The sequence below is a fragment of the Hyperoodon ampullatus genome (genome assembly GCF_949752795.1).
Source record: "Hyperoodon ampullatus genome assembly, chromosome: 10".
NCBI lineage: Eukaryota > Metazoa > Chordata > Mammalia > Artiodactyla > Ziphiidae > Hyperoodon > Hyperoodon ampullatus.
Window position 1 is genome coordinate 55,527,873 of NC_136923.1, and position 16,096 is coordinate 55,543,968.

General features: G+C 38.5%; 1 protein-coding gene across 6 annotated transcripts in view; it reads right to left on the reverse strand.

Moving 5' to 3' along the window:
• The window catches only part of RBMS3 (RNA binding motif single stranded interacting protein 3), a gene marked incomplete at both ends in the record, with an annotated part of 717,356 nt that overhangs the window by 83,059 nt on the left and 618,201 nt on the right, over positions 1 to 16,096 (reverse strand). For 4 of the 6 annotated variants that reach the window (XM_079713423.1, XM_079713424.1, XM_079713426.1 and 1 more), the window contains 2 exons: positions 6,550 to 6,600; positions 8,818 to 8,914. In XM_079713423.1, coding sequence (XP_079569549.1) covers positions 6,550 to 6,600; positions 8,818 to 8,914 — 148 coding nt within the window. The remainder of the gene's footprint in view (positions 1 to 6,549; positions 6,601 to 8,817; positions 8,915 to 16,096) is intronic. The other 2 variants (XM_079713428.1, XM_079713427.1) reach the window with 1 other exon arrangement.

The following is a 16,096-nucleotide window of genomic DNA, read 5'->3' on the forward strand; positions in this document are numbered from 1 at the left end:
TGTTCTCTCCAAGAAACTTTCAGAAGCTCTACTTGAAAAATGACTGTTACCTCCAAAAATAATTCCATGGATATAAAAAGAGGCTGTGCATGATGACATTTTCATAATGCAGCCAAATTGAAAAGTTTTGTCCATTCATGATTGATTCATCCATGATGCCCCTGGAAATTGTAACTTTTTCACACACATCAGTGACATAATTTAGCCTTTCTATTTTATATTTTCCTAAGTAAGCCTAAATTCTAGACAACAGCATTGGGACCACCAAGCTAATAAAAAATGTATAGGAAAGTGTGCCAGATTTGATGAATAAAAGTTGTATTTCAATAGACCACAATTTACCTTTCCAACCGAACCTTTCCCTAACACAAACAATTCACTTAATGCAGGCTACCTGCCTTGCTGCCCCCTGAAATAATCTGAGGACCCCCTCAGTACTTTTGGTGTGTTATTTTCACTGAAAATGCCCTCCTTCTTTTTCTTTATCCCCATCAACCCCACCCATCCTTTAAGTTCATGCTTTCATCTCGGTTCTTCCATGTCCTTAGCTGTTCACAGATACTTTGTCATTTTCAGTGTTATATAAATGCTAAGCATTTCACACCTTTTCTGCTGTAGATTTTTAATTGAATCATTCTACACATATAATAATTATCTCCACAGAGAGATTGTGTGCCTTGAGGACAGACTGATTCTTTCTTACTCTCTCTCATTTCCAACAATACCTAGAAGAATATTCTGTGCATATTTAATGCTCAAGAATATTTGTTTATTATTTGTTGATTTTTTTTTTTCATTGAACTCAATGTTCTCAGTTTCTTGAAATGAAGAGTCGATGTCTGGTATAACTAAGGGCCCAGTAAAAGACTTAATCAAGTGACCATTTCAAGGAGAAAAAGATACTTTCACTCTCATGTTCATTGCAGAATTATTCACAATAGCCAAGATATGGAACAATTTAAGTCTCCTTCAATGGATGAATGGAACAAGAAAGCGTGACGTATATATGTGTGTGTGTGTGTGTTATGTGTGTATGTGTGTGTGTGTGTATGTGTGTGTGTGTATGTGTGTGTGTGTGTGTATACTGGAATATTATTCAGCTGCAGAAAGAAGGAATCCTACCATTTGTGACAACATGGATGACCTTGAGAGCATTATGCAAAGTGAAATAATCCAGGTAGAGAAAGACAAATACTACATGGTACCACTTACATGTGGAATCTAGGGAAAGACAAAAATAGTCAGACTCATAGAAACAGAGAAGAAAGTGGTTGCTAAGGGCTGGGGGTGTGGTGGGGAGTACAAATTTTCAGCTATAAGATAAATAAGATTTGAGAAGCTAATGTAAATCATGGTGACTATAGTTGATAACACCATGTTGAATAATTGAAATTTGCTAAGAGAGTAGAACTTAAATGTTAAGGTATTGAAGAGACTATCTGTGGAAGTGGTCTTCTTTGTATTTACTTTACCCCAGGAGTATATTTATAGGGAGGTGACACCCAAATGAAGTTGTTCCTTCTAAACTTACTCTCACATATTTTTTTAAATTCTCTTCTGGTAGAAATAGTATAAATGGGCTAGAGTTACTATTTTGTATTTGCTGGTTACTTAAAAAAGATTTGGCCTGTAGATCTATATCCACCAGGTAAACTCCTTACATAGCAAACACACTTTGTCTTTGTTTGGTACTTTGACAATGATACTTACAAAGAATTTTTGCTCAGTTCAGCGGTCGGAATAAAATGATAGTATCTGAAAACTTTGCTTTCTGAACAGAATTCTAATGACTTAAATGTTCTTTCCAAATTCGGTGATGTGTTTTAGGAAAAACATGCCTGCAAATTTGGAGGATATGGCCCCTAAAATTAAGCCTTAGGTCTTACCTACCTGCAGGTAAAGAATGACCAAATCAAGTATTCTGGAGCTTTTTTGAACTTTTTCTTTTGTTGTAGAGGGAAAGTTTATATTGACTGTTTAGCTATAAATGTAAGGTTTATTCATCATAAGTCATAATTTAGCCATGCATAGCAACAAATCATCCAATGACTCCATAAGAGCATCTTGCATTTCTTAGAATCCTGTAGTTAGATAAGTTATTTGTAATTAAGTAAAAATGAAAGTTGACCTTTCTCCTTGAGAATAATTAACGCTAACCACATGAAGAACAGAAGATTTATGATGCACATGAGCCTAAATAAAATGTAAGAGAATTGAACTGTACTTCTTCTTGGGAACTATCATCTTTTCTCCCTGTCAGTACAGATGTAACAAAATACCTGACATATCATAACACAGGGATTTCAATTGTGCATTCATATGAGATTCCGGTGTGACAAGCTGCCACACAGAGTAGATATTTAGTGCAATCCATCCTCTATTAAAATCCTGTCAGTCCCACCTTACTCTTCCCCCTCCCCGTGTCCTCAAGTCCATTCTCAGATAGCTAGTGGGAAGCAGCCGCATAGCACAGGGAGATCAGCTCGGTGCTTTGTGACCACCTAGAGGGGTGGGATAGGGAGGGTGGGAGGGAGACACAAGAGGGAGGAGATATGGGGATATATGTCTGCATATAGCTGACTCACTTTGTTATACAGTAGAAACTAACACACTATTGTAAAGCAATTATACTCCAATAAAGATGTTTAAAAAAAAAATCCTGTCAGTGTCGTGGTGAGATTTCAGAGTTTAGGACAGAACTCTGCACTGGGAAACAGCAACACGTACCCAACTGCATTGGCAACATCAGCAAAGAGTGAATTCCTGATTTAGTCTCAGAGTGCTCTCTTTCAGTGAAAAAAAAATAAAGTGCAAATAGAAACGCTCTTGCTGTCCTCAGTGGGGTTTGGCCTGATAAAGTCCCAGAGTCAGACAACTGACAGAGAATGGTTTCCTCGCAGAAACACCAGTACGAGAGATATGACCAAGGCAGGGAGAATTTTATTCCCTCTTCCTTAAAAGTGAGAAGCCTCTCAGAGTTTTCTTCTAAGTTTACAAAAAAGTGCATTGCACACAACTCAGAAATTTCAATCTGCAAAGAAGCAAACCTAAACGGCCAACTTCAGCTTTACGCTTATGCTTTCTGTTTTCCTCGCGTCCTTTTACTACTCCCCTCCCTTCTTTCCATCAATTCATGTCTCTCTTATAGATCATTACCCCTCCCTAGTAGGGAAAGGTTAGAGGCACTGTGCTCTACTTTCAGATTTGAATGAAGCACTGTTTTCTCTTCAGATACAAGCCTGGTTGAGACCTTGGGGCCCTCGAGTCGAGCTTAAAAAGAACCTGAAGGGCTCTTGCTGCAGTGTAGGAGGCCATGTGATTCACAGTGATGGGGGAAGCATGCCTTTGCACTCTATACACAGAGAGCTTATCTGTATGATTTTCTTAAAATAGTGGAAGAGAAAACGTGAGAAAGGAGAAGAGTTGTAAGCAAATCATTATTATGGGCAATATATTGGAGATGTGTAGCTATGGACACCTTGAATTTATTTGTAAAGTAGGTTCCAGTTACTGACATACAAGAGGTACCCAATGGGCCTTTATTTTCATTATTTTTATTATAGGTGTTGAAGGATTTAGGAAGTAAATGAGATAAACACCAATCTAAGCAATTTATCTTATTTATAGCCATAGAGGCTATCTCCACCAAACTCATTAGGAAAGTATGCTAAATAAGCAGTATGAATGTGGTAGAAATGGGTGATTATTGCTTTTTCTCAACTTCTTCCTATACCAACACTCATTTTATATAATTGGGCTAATCTAAAGCACAATGTGCAGTCATCTACTCATATAACTGAATAATGATAACAGTAATTTACTGAGTGTTTGCTATTTGTCTGGCACTATTTTAAGAGCTTTAAAGCCTTGCTTCATTTCATGAACCGAAACCATAATAATTTAGTCATGATTATATCCATATTACAGATGAGAAAACTGTGGCTCAGAAAGTTTAATTGCCCGAAGTCCTATAACAGAAAGGTTTTCCTCTCTCAAAGAGCCTAACCAAGAATCCATGCTATTGGGACTTCCCTGGTGGTGCAGTGGTTAAGAATCCACCTGCCAATGCAGGGGACACGGGTTTGATCTCTAGTTTGGGAAGATCCCACATGCTGCAGAGCAACTAAGCCCATGCAGCACAACTACTGAGCCCACGTGCTACAACTACTGAAGCCCGTGCTCAGCAACAAAAGAAGCCACTGCAACGAAAAGCCCGTGCACTCCAACAACGAGTAGCCCCCACTCGTTGCAACTAGACAAAGCCCACGTGCAGCAATGAAGACCCAACGCAGCCAAAAAAAAAAGAGTCCATGCTATTAATCACCAAGTCATTCATTCCTTCCCTTCAGATCCAGGTATTTTATTTCTCCACCCTGGACTGCCTAATTATTTTTATGTTTTAGTATCACAGAGTGATTAATTTAACCAACCCCACTTTGATGATGAAACTAAGACCAGTTGGGTAAAGGTTCTTTATACAATAAAGACAACCAACAAAACTGTTACAGATTGATGCTACAAATTGTGTTTCCATGATGCGGTTTAGCCAATTTTTCCATGTTAAAGATAACAAGGTGGTGGGTGCCCCAGCCACTCCTTTCCCCAGGAATCTGTCCCAGCCACAAGCATTACATCTTAAGGGGGGTGACCTAAGCTCAAACATCATACAGAGTCTAGTCAGGGGAGGTGAAAAGATATTAGGGAGCAAAAGCCATCACAAGAAAGATCCTGGTGGGGGACAAATGAACACACACACACACACACACACACAACTATTGTTAGGGGAAGATATACAAGAAATAATACATCCAAAAAATGGGTGAAGCTGGTCTGGGGAGGAGGAGGAGCTAATAAAACACTTAGCTAAGGCCCTGAGTGGCAGTCGGAAAAAAACACATACAAATATCTTCCCATCTCCTCACAGCTCCAGAAATACTGTGGAATCTTCCATACTTTGGTATCTAGAAAAATATTCAGATTTTGCCAGATGTGCATTCCTTTAGGCCATGATGAGATGATGCTTGACCTCAGTGTGAGGACTAAGCTAGCCTCAATGCTCTTTAGACACACACAATATTTTTTTAGAAGGTAGTTGTTTCCATCTGTTGAATTCTACCTCACAACTTGGACAGAAAAGAACAGCCTCGATTTGTTATGTGTTGGTCTGATTTACACAACACAGATCAGATAAACTCAGGAAGCCCCCAAGGTATGTGAATAAGAGTAAATATGGGGATCTGCAGAATAGGGTCTAAAGTTCTGCTCTAGTAAGCTACATATATTTTATTCTTTAAATAAAAAGCAAACTATCAAAACACTAGGAGCAACATGGAGTGTTCCTTATTTTTTAAGAAAATGGACAAAGCTCAAATATGAAAGCCAGGTGTTGTGATCCTTTGAGTCCAGGAAATAGATGTCTGTGTATTTAACTCCCTGTTTTTTTAATATGTGCTACTTTATTTATATTTAGCTTTGAAAAGGGTTAAAATGTAGCACTGCTTCTTCTTTGAACAACTAATACATTCAATAATAAGGATTAATGATAATAATAAGGTATAGTATGTCATACTTCAAACACTGTTTTCACATATTCTCTCTGTTTTGATCCTCCCCAAAGCCATGTTAAGTATAGTGACAGAAAAGGAAACAAAGTTACAGATTTGAACATACCCAGGAGAGTACACCAGAGACCTTGTCACACAACTTTCTGTTGGGGATCTTTCCCCTATCTCACACTCCCATGAGTATATTGCTCTTGAAATCTCCCTGGCTAGTACTTCTATAGAGCTCAAAAACATGGAAGACCTCGACAAAGATACATGGAATCAATAGTCTTCAGCCTGGATTCTAATGGAATAGGTAATATTATTTCCCTTGGGACTAATGTAATATTGTACCACAAAATGGGAAAGCTAGCTAGTAGAAAATAGAGTTTGAATATTTTGGGAAGAAATTTTCCACTAAAAGAAGAAGAGAATGGCTCTAGTTAGTTAACATAAAAGTCATCTACCAACCTTGCTATCTATTATCTATCCACATCTATTAGTAGACAAATACCTTCCTATTTCAAATATATTGCTTTGAGTCAACACTTAGCCATGATACACAAAATCGTTCCCAATGCACACCCAACTGCATCCGAAGAAAACAAAGCATAACAGGAGGAGAAGGACAACAGAAAGGCTTTCCTCCTATAATGGATTTAACTGTCCAGAGTTCACAATTCTGCATGAAGTAGACACTCTCCTTTCATAACAAATGGTAGACAGTAACAGGAGAGTTTGATTGCTATTTCCTCCAATCAAGTTTGTTCTCTTTCTCCCTCTCTCTCTCTCTTCCTCTCTCAACTCTGTTTCTCTCCATCACTATCACGCTATCTACTATATACACTTTTATAGAATTTCAGGAACAGCTTTGTATCTGGAAAATAGGGCTGCCAGAAAGAGGCATGGAATAGAACAAAAGCTTTACCCCAAAGCTTCTATGCATTACAAAAGCTTGCACTCGGATAATAGAAACATCGAGCCTCAGGTGACTGAGAACACTTACTGTTGGTTGCATAACGTATGGCGGATGAGGCATCCATGAAGTACTCTGGACCTATGCATCAAACAGCATTTATTAGAAGAAAGCAATCACAGAGAGAACTCGGTTCTTGCGTTCAGTGGAGTCACACTAGGTCATAAGAAAGTGGAGTCCACCTGACTTACAGCGAATCAGTGCTCAAAACTAAGGGTACAAAGGAAATTCTTGGACCTGATTCATTTGGTCCCTGAAACATGGTACAATGTAAAGCAAATTCCTACTTCCCTGGAGCTGGCTGTAGTGCCCACATGGGCCAGGCTGAGCCATGGAGCACATTTGGAGGCTTCAGGAATCTCCTGTTTGTAGGTCAACTTCCGGGAAGACCCGGGCAAATAAGGAAGGAGGCATTGCTTAACATGACTTCTAAGACTTCCTCTTTTTCTGTCATTGGTTCTAACTTCATATTCTCAAGTGATCCCATCTTGGAAATAAATCCAAGTGGTAAAAGTTGGGGAAGAATTAGAGCGATAAACCAGAAATTTTGGGGTATGTTTTGGGTTAAACCCAAGTTAAGCAAGTCTGTGATTTTTCTCGCTCATGGTAACTGGTAATGCAAATAAAAATGAGTATATGAGCCAGCCAAGTGTTCTGAATGTTCGCCATCAGCCAAATGAGAAAGTCAGCTTCTAAGAGCTGATTGTGACATAGAGAGCCCCAAAGATTTTGTTTTCAATATACTCACATCAATGAAATTGCCAATGAACTTTAGATTAAAAAAAAAAAAAAAAAAGAAGTGGTGAAAAGCAAGAATCAACAACATAAGAAATTGCTCTAATTCCTTTTTTGAGAAAAGAGAGCCAGAGTTAAATTCCACTTATGAGCCCTCCCAAAAGAAATGACTGTTCTGTGGAGATTTTATTCATGTCACCAAAGTGCTCTACAGTGGAGCTCAATGGGTGGTCTTGGCTGAAACAGAGGCCAAGATGAGAAAAAAATGGGTAAAAAACCAAAAAACACACATTACAACCAGGCAGGCCTGTAGGAAGAGCAAAAACTGAACAGCATCTGCACTTAGCCTCATGGGTCCCAAGGAAAGGCAATTAAGAAATCAGCCATTCTGAGACCCTCTAATGCAATTCACACAAAAGTCTATTCCGCTCACCCGACAGGTATCAAGAATCTAAGTGCAGACACAGAATGAGAATGATCTGCTTTAGGGGGAATCAGTTAAGGAAAAAAGTGCATAGTCTCAAGCATGATGCTCTGACAGCTGGGACCTCCTGATATGACGTATGTAGTGGATGAATAATGTGAAACTTCACTGAATTCGTAGCAGTCAGCAACATTACAGTTTTCCCTGTTGTAAACCCCCCACCCACCCATCATCTGCACAATATAGGGAAACACACGCAGGCACACACTCGCACTCTTGCTCTTTCTTTCTCTCTCCAAAGCTTTAAACAGTGACACTCAACACTCTAGGTAGCATTCATAGGCATTTTTTTCTATTTGAATTAGAAGAATTGTCTGAAGAACTACATGAGGTAAAGAGAAGCAGGGAGAAATATCATATCTTTGATGACTCAAAGGAATAAGATAAGGAGCACTGTTTGAGGGAGAAGGATGGCTATTTCAATCCACCTGTGGACTTAGCATTACTAACTGGCTACAACATCTGGTTTAGGACACACACTGAGTCTCAGATTTTCTTGTGTTTCAACATGTAGAACCCCCGAGGTCTCTTTTGGCCTCTTTGGAACTGAGAATGAAGTAAGAAGAGGAAGTAGGAATTACTTTAACCCCTTTGATAATCTTCCCTATTTCTTGGAGCAAATGATTTTCATCTATCCATGTAGCTTTCCATGGATACACAGAACAATTGTGACGAAATGAGATGACAATGATACAATATCCTGGAGGGTGTGCAGGGAGTTGCCAGAAATGTGTTCTCAGAAAAGATACCCTAGGGAACAACAACCAAAATAACAGACAACACACAAAATAACCTCTCAGTGGTAAGAAAGCTGCACTAATGTTGGCTGGAAAGTAGCAAAATCATGAAAACTCAGCAGGAAGAATGGAAAGCTCGGTGGGTTTTTATCATTCAGTGAAACAGATGCAAACAAACCCTTGAAAGTGTAGGCTCAATGGATAGTTTGAGTATTATGACATTAAGATATGACTAAAGGGAAGACAACTTAAAACAAAAATCCTACTGTGTCCCTTTTGTCTTGATCTAGTCTGTTCCTGGCAAGAAAGGTTTCCCGGGAGGTGCAGGTAAACCGGACATACCTGGTATGTGGAGACAGGGGAAGCAGCAATGAATGGCGTGATGGGTGTCTGTGGAATCATGCGGTTGGTTGCAATACTGTACGGTGAAGAATAAAATCTGCAAACAGAAAAACAAAAAGAAGATTCATAGATTCATGAAGCTGATGCACGCCTGGCTGCTAACCAAACGCTACCACACACGTCTGGAGAAGACAGAGACCCACCCTCATGTTGCCCATCAACTGTTAACAGGACCATGCAGGAGACTGATGGTCTCTGATTCCACAAGAAATAAGTTGTTCTGAATAAAATGACAATTTTGAGTCCTCTTATAAAATTGGCTGCACAAAAATCTCTTAGGCCAGGTGAGTGTAATAGTATGTTTAACCAATAGCAGAGAAAAGCCATGGGCATTGTTTCTAAAGCTCCTTGAAAGAAAGGCAAAACCATAGCACCAAGCTTTATACAGGTGGCTGGTGTTACACAGACAGAAACTGCATCTATCCCTTCATTCAAGAAAGAGGATCAGCTTACAGAGAGTTCTGGATCATTTGTGCTAGGCATGAATCCATGCCCTCAGGCAGAAACTAAGCGAAGTACTTTCTTTCTCCATGAAAAGAGGACAATTTGTGGACAATTTAGGTCTAGGTGAGGAAAGGAATCTTTTCTGGATTCAGTCAGGGAACTGATGGAGATTCTGGACCTATGTGATATACCACTGTACATGCTGTAAAAAGCACTGAGTTTTCTGGTCTTCCAGGGTCCTTCATTGAACAATTATAGAATAATACTGGGCAAGATCAGACCTTCACAAATCAGAGGAGGGATGATCCTTCTGGAGATCTATTAAAGGACAGCTTTAATAGAGATCTATTAAAGGGTATCAAAAATACTTACAGGCCATCTCTGCTCAGACTATACCCTGGAGTCCACAAGTTACCTAATGCTCAAATTCCACAGCAGAATTTTAAATCATGTTTTTTTTCTTTATGTCTCACTGGTAAGGGAAAGGCTAGAGTGACCAGCCACACATCATGCAGACAAAACCAGGTGGGCTGTGATGGAGTATTTCACTGATATCAGGATAGATTGGGAAAATGCCTCTCAGGGATCGTGGAATCATTACTTCACTTTGCCATACTCTTAGCAAAAGTCAATTACTACTTTTAGTAATAAAAAGTATTACTTTTTAAAAGTAATAACTTTTAGTAATATTTCTTTCTTTCTTTCTTTCTTTTAAATAGTATGACTGAGGTTGGAGTTTTGGAGACAAAACCTTCATCACCTCTCAGGGGTCACTGATATTTTGAATAGAGGATCTCATGGGTCACCTTTCTAAAGAAGCATTCCATGAGAACCCCACTGAGTGTAGGGGGGCTGGATTTCAAGGTTGCCAGGTTTCAAAGAGTAAATTCTTTAAGCTTAGATCCTATACAAGTCTTCAAGCAAGGATTGGGGAACTAGAGTCTTAAATTGATCTAGCTCTCAACAAGGATTATAAGGTCATAGTCTTTTGGTTAAAAAAGATGTAGCTGAAAAAATTACACCATTACACATTGCATCCTCCTTACTATCCATACCTATACCTACAATACCTCTAAAATTTTAGAAAAAAAGGATATTGACTATATACTCATTAAAATGGCCAAATTAAAAAAAAAGACAATCAGAGCTGTCAAGGATTCAGAGAAAGTGGAACTCTTTCATTGTTGGTGGAGATACAGGATGATACAGCCCTTTTAGGAAACAGTTTGGCAGTTTCTTATAAAGTTAAACATATACATAGCATATAACCCAACTATCCCACCGGTACATAGTAACTGAAGATAAATGAAAACTTGAGTTCACACAAAAACCTTAATGCAAATATTTATAGCAGCTTTATTTAATACTTGCCCAAAACTGGAAACAAGCCAAATATCCTTCAATTGAATTAATAAACTGTGGTCCATCCATACACTGGGATGCAACTAAACAATTAAAAGGAAAGAACTACTGATATATTTAACATGGTGAATCTTAAGTAAATTATGCTAAATGAAAGAAGTCGAACTCAAAAGTCTATATTTTATATGCATTTATATAATACTATGGAAAATGCAAAACTTTAAAGACTGAAAATAAATAATGGATGCCAAAGGCTGGGATTGGGGGAAGAGTCTGAGTGCACAGACACCTGAGGGAATTTTGGAAAGTGATGTAACTGTTCTATATCTTCATTGCTTGGTGGTTCCACAACTGTGTGCTTGTCAGACCTCATAGAATTGTACACTCTTAAGAGTGAATATATACTCAATATAAATTACAGTTAATAAATCTGACTTTAAAGTCAATTACTATGTAAGAAAACATCCATCCTTCCACTTTAAAAAAATGTATTGAACATTTACTATGTATACCAAAGATGGGTAGGACATTCCTTTGAGTCTTTCTATTTAAGCATTTAAATTGAACCATATCTATACATTAACCAGCCTAAAGCTGGTCAATGGCTTTCCATTGCAATGAGAACAAAATCTGAATTCCTCATATTGACGAGCACAATCAGGCTATTGCCCACCTCTCTCCCCAGAGCCAACTAGGATCCAACCACACTGACCTTCTTCTGTCACATGAGCCTGTCATTCTCACTCTCATCTTGGGCCACTACGCTTACAATTCTCTCTATCTGGAATGGTTATTTCCCCAAATCACCCTAGAACTATTTCTTTCTCATTATTGGTCTCACTCAACTTTCCCATCTTTTCAGAAGTCTCTAGCTAAAGTAGCAACCACCATCTCTGCCCCAGCTGTTCTCTATTCCTTTATTTCTTTTTTTCATTGTTCTTATCACTATCTGAACTAATCATTTTTAAAAATGTCTTTATATATGCTATGGACTGAATGTTTGTGTCTCTTTAAAATTCATATATTGAAGTCCTAATTTCCAAAGTGGCTGTATGTGGAGATGGAGCCTCTAAGGAAGAAACTAAGGTTAAATGAGCTCATGAGGGTGGGGCCCTAACCTCAAAGGGTTAGTGTCCTTATAAGAAGAGGCATTAGAGTGCTGGCTCTCTCTCTATCCACATGCTCACATGGAGGAAAGGCCATGTGAGGACATAATGAGAAAGCAGCCTTGTAAAAGCCAGGAACTAAATCCCAAACTAAATCAGCCAGACCCTGATCTTGGACTTCCAGCCTCCAGAACTGTGAGAAAATATATTTCTGTTGTTTAAAGCCACACAATCAATGGCATTTTGTTACAGCAGTCAAGTTGACTAACGGAATGTATTTATTGATTATTTTTCCCTCTAGAATGTCAGCTTCAAGAGAGTTGAGGACACCTTGACTTTGTTGCCTAGAACAGAGCCTGGGACATAGTAAATACAGGCATACCTCATTTTATTGTGCTTTGCTGTATTACACTTCACAGATATTGCAACTTTTACAAATTGAAGGTTTGTGGCAACCCTGCATTGTCAGATGGTGCTTAGCATTTTTTAGCAATGAAATATTTTTAATTGATGTATGTACATTGTTTTTTTAGACATAATGCTTTGCACATTTAATAGACTACAGTCTAGTCCAAACATAACTTCTATAAGCACTGGGAAATTTTTAAAAATTGTGTGACTCATTTTATTGAGATATCTGCTTTATTGCAGTGGTCTGGAACTGAACCCACAATATCTCCAAGGTATGTCTTGCTTAATACCTGTAGGTTGAATGAATGAATAAATGAATGCAGAGCAGTTTAGAGAGATAAGTAGTGATTACAGTAGAGGCCGCCAATGTCAAATTGGTGGGGGCACAGAAGATGGCTTCTGTTCAAACAGGAAGCTGAGAGGTGAGAACCCAGAGAAAATTGGCTGGCATCACATATCTGTAAATGCTCAGTGGAAGCTTAAACTAATGCCTGTTTTCTAAGCATGCAAAGGTACTGACAACCAGGGAAAACAGACCTTTTCTACAAAAATCATGGTTTGTATTAAAAAAAAAAACGCTTTAGATCTTATCTTTGACAGATTTTATTTATGAGTCAGTGAACAGAAAGACTTATTTGGGGCTCATAATAACATAGCAGGTACTCATGACCACTCCACAAACGGCCCTTTTCATTCACCATGCAAGTTTCTTAGAAACCCAGTTTCAGCCTCTTGTACCAACAGAGCAAATCATGCATCACATTTTAGAGTGGCTGGTTTATTTTGCGAAATGTACCAATTGTCATATTAAAAATGAAAGCAGTAAGGATAGGATGGACTGGCAAAGTTTACAGGAAATTTTATGGGAAAAACAGCAGAAACATAAAGAAAACAGCCAAGTAAACGGATACTAACAAAGGGCACCCTTGGGGGAAATTTTCAGGCATTTTTGTTCTGTCTGCTCTAATCCTATCCATCAAACAAGAATATTTCATGCTTCCCAGCAAGATCCAGTACTGCCCCTCAAATCAGAGAGTCATTTAGAGCAGAAGATGTACTGAGAAGATCAGACTCAGCACACTGTCTTGATCCCCTAATTCTGGTATTCTGAAATAGGCTCTCCCCAAATCCAAACATAAACCAGATGAATTCACAGGAAACCTTTGCTTAAACCATGACAGGAGAGGATATTATTGAATCTGAGGCTTAAAGGCACCATATCTAAAGAAAATGCACCTAGCCAGACTCCAAAGAGAGAACTGCAGAATGAATTTCCCAATCTCTTCACTTTTTCTCAATCCCTGCCATGTATCCTTCATGGTTTAAAAACACTCTCACATGGCCATCACATTTAAAAAGAAGAAAGAAAGAAAGAAAGAACATCCAAATAAATACTTCAAGAATAGGTGTCTTGTTTTGGGGGAACAGGAAAGATGAAATTGACAGCACTTTTTGGCCATAATAACAAAGCTAAGGTCATTCTAAACATGTGACTTTATGTTTTTGTATCTGGTTATTTATGCATTATGCCTTGCAAATGCTATTATAGAAAACTGGGAATGAATTTTTAGCTAACCATTTTCCTGGGAAGAGTTTACTCCCCTAAGATATTTCTTTGCCAAAATGTACATAGTGAATCCACAAGTGTACGACAAGTATTCCTTTTCTACCTTGTTCTAAACTAAAAGGGATTTTGCTCCCCAGGGGACATTTGGCAGGATCTGGAGATATTTTTGGTTGTCACAACTGGGTCAGGGGGCTGCTACTGGCATCTGTTTGGTAGAGGTCTGGGATGCTGCTAAATACAGTACAGCTCCCACCCAAAAAATGATCTGGTCCAAAATGTCACTAGTGTCAAGGTTGAGAAACTTTTGCAGGAATGTGAACTGGTTATCTCTGGAGAGGTTTCCCATGAACAAAATTCCAAATGCCAAAGGGGCTAAACGGGTTAACTAAGCATGATCTATCTGTAGAACTCTAAGCCAGCTTCTGAAAAAAGTAATATTTTTAAGGAACGCAAAGGGTTGTTTGGTTTTCTGGCATGTAAAGCAAGTGGGCTCCAGAAGTCCAGAAAATGGAAGTCTAGGTCACTAATAGGACATTATTTTGCCTGCAGAAAAGTCATCTTCAGGGGATTTGGCAGTCAGTAGTAATATGGTGGAATCTTATTTCACTGACAATAAAAATAACATGTATATATCAATAATCCCAGGGTAGGATGTTTTTTAATGCAGAAAACCACACACAATCCTATTTGCCCACTGAAATAAACAGCCCTGCCTTGTCTTTCACGTCCATAGGCAATTTTGTTGGAGTCAGAACCACAAATACTATCCTCAGGGCAACACTATAGCACAAGATTAATAAGTTATTGGTTATTTTTATTGTAATGCCAACGTATGCTTCACACTAGATTCCTTTCCTAGTGTAATAAGATAAGGTTTCCGTATCACTTAATATCAAATGCCCATATAAAACAGCTGGCAAACCAAGGCTACAGAAAACATTTTTTTTTTCACATCTCTCCCAAGAATCCATTTTCTTCAAATAAAACAATCCAAAAGGCTCTTACACAGCAGCCCTTAGTGAAAAGATCACAGGAAAGTTGCAATTTTGACTATGGGGGAGGAATTATTTCCCACCTCCCATGCTCATAGTTGAAAGTGATGGAATTTTGTATTGGACTGTTAAAAAAGCAATAGGGCAATAGTAATAACACATTATAGAGTTATGCCAGATAGCTCCAAAAGAAGAATGGACATTTTTATTTTCCTAAGTTAGCCTATAGTAAAAAGTACCAAGCGTTTTACTTTTCCATTGTGACCCAGAAATTTCTTCACTGTAACCTTCAAAGCCTTAGATAAAAGTGACATTGAATTAATTATTATTATTATTATTATTATTATTTTTGCGGTACGCAGGCCTCTCACTGTTGTGGTCTCTCCCGTAGCGGCGCACAGGCTCTGGATGCGCAGGCTCAGCAGCCATGGCTCACGGGCCCAGCCGCTCCGCAGCATATGGGATCCTCCCGGACCGGGGCACGAACCCATATCCCCTGCATCGGCAGGCGGACTCTCAACCACTGCGCCACCAGGGAGGCCCGAATTAATTTTTTTAAAGTGATAATTTGGGCAGATTCAAGCAGATGACACAACCGACATTTTTTACTGCCTACATGCAAGCAGCTCAGATACACCATGGTCCATGTTTACAAGTGTTTGTTCTTCATTAGAGAAATATCAAGCTTAATTTGGGAGTACTTATTTCAGTTTTATGTTGCTGTATTCAGGTTGAGGTTATAGAATTCAGAACATTTAACTGTTGACACAATTGAGCTACCAGCTATCCCCGAGACACATATTTGGATTTGATACTCAGAAACGCCTATGGCTGAGTGCAGTTAAGGGATGCCACAGGATCATAACATATGTTCTTTTTTTTTTTAATTGAAGTATAGTTGATTTACAATGTTGTGTTAATATCTTCTGTACAGCAAAGTGATTCAGTTATATATATATATATATATATATATATATATATGTATATACACACACACACACACACACATTCTTTTTTATATTCTTTTCCATTATGGTTTATTGCAGGATATTGAATATAGTTCCCTGTGCTATACAGTAGGACCTTGTTGTTTATCCCTTCTATATATAATAGTTTGCATCTGCTCACCCCAAACTACATAGGGTTGCCATATGATCCAGCAATCCCACTTTTGGGTATATATCCAGACAAAACTATGATTCAGAAAGATAAAATATGACCTTTAGTGGTGACATAGCACATCTCCAAGAGGACAAGCTCATGTCACTGTTCCATCAAGAAGCCTTCAGAATCCCTCATTAGAATGTAACTGCCTTTTCTCTGTAGTCCTATGACAT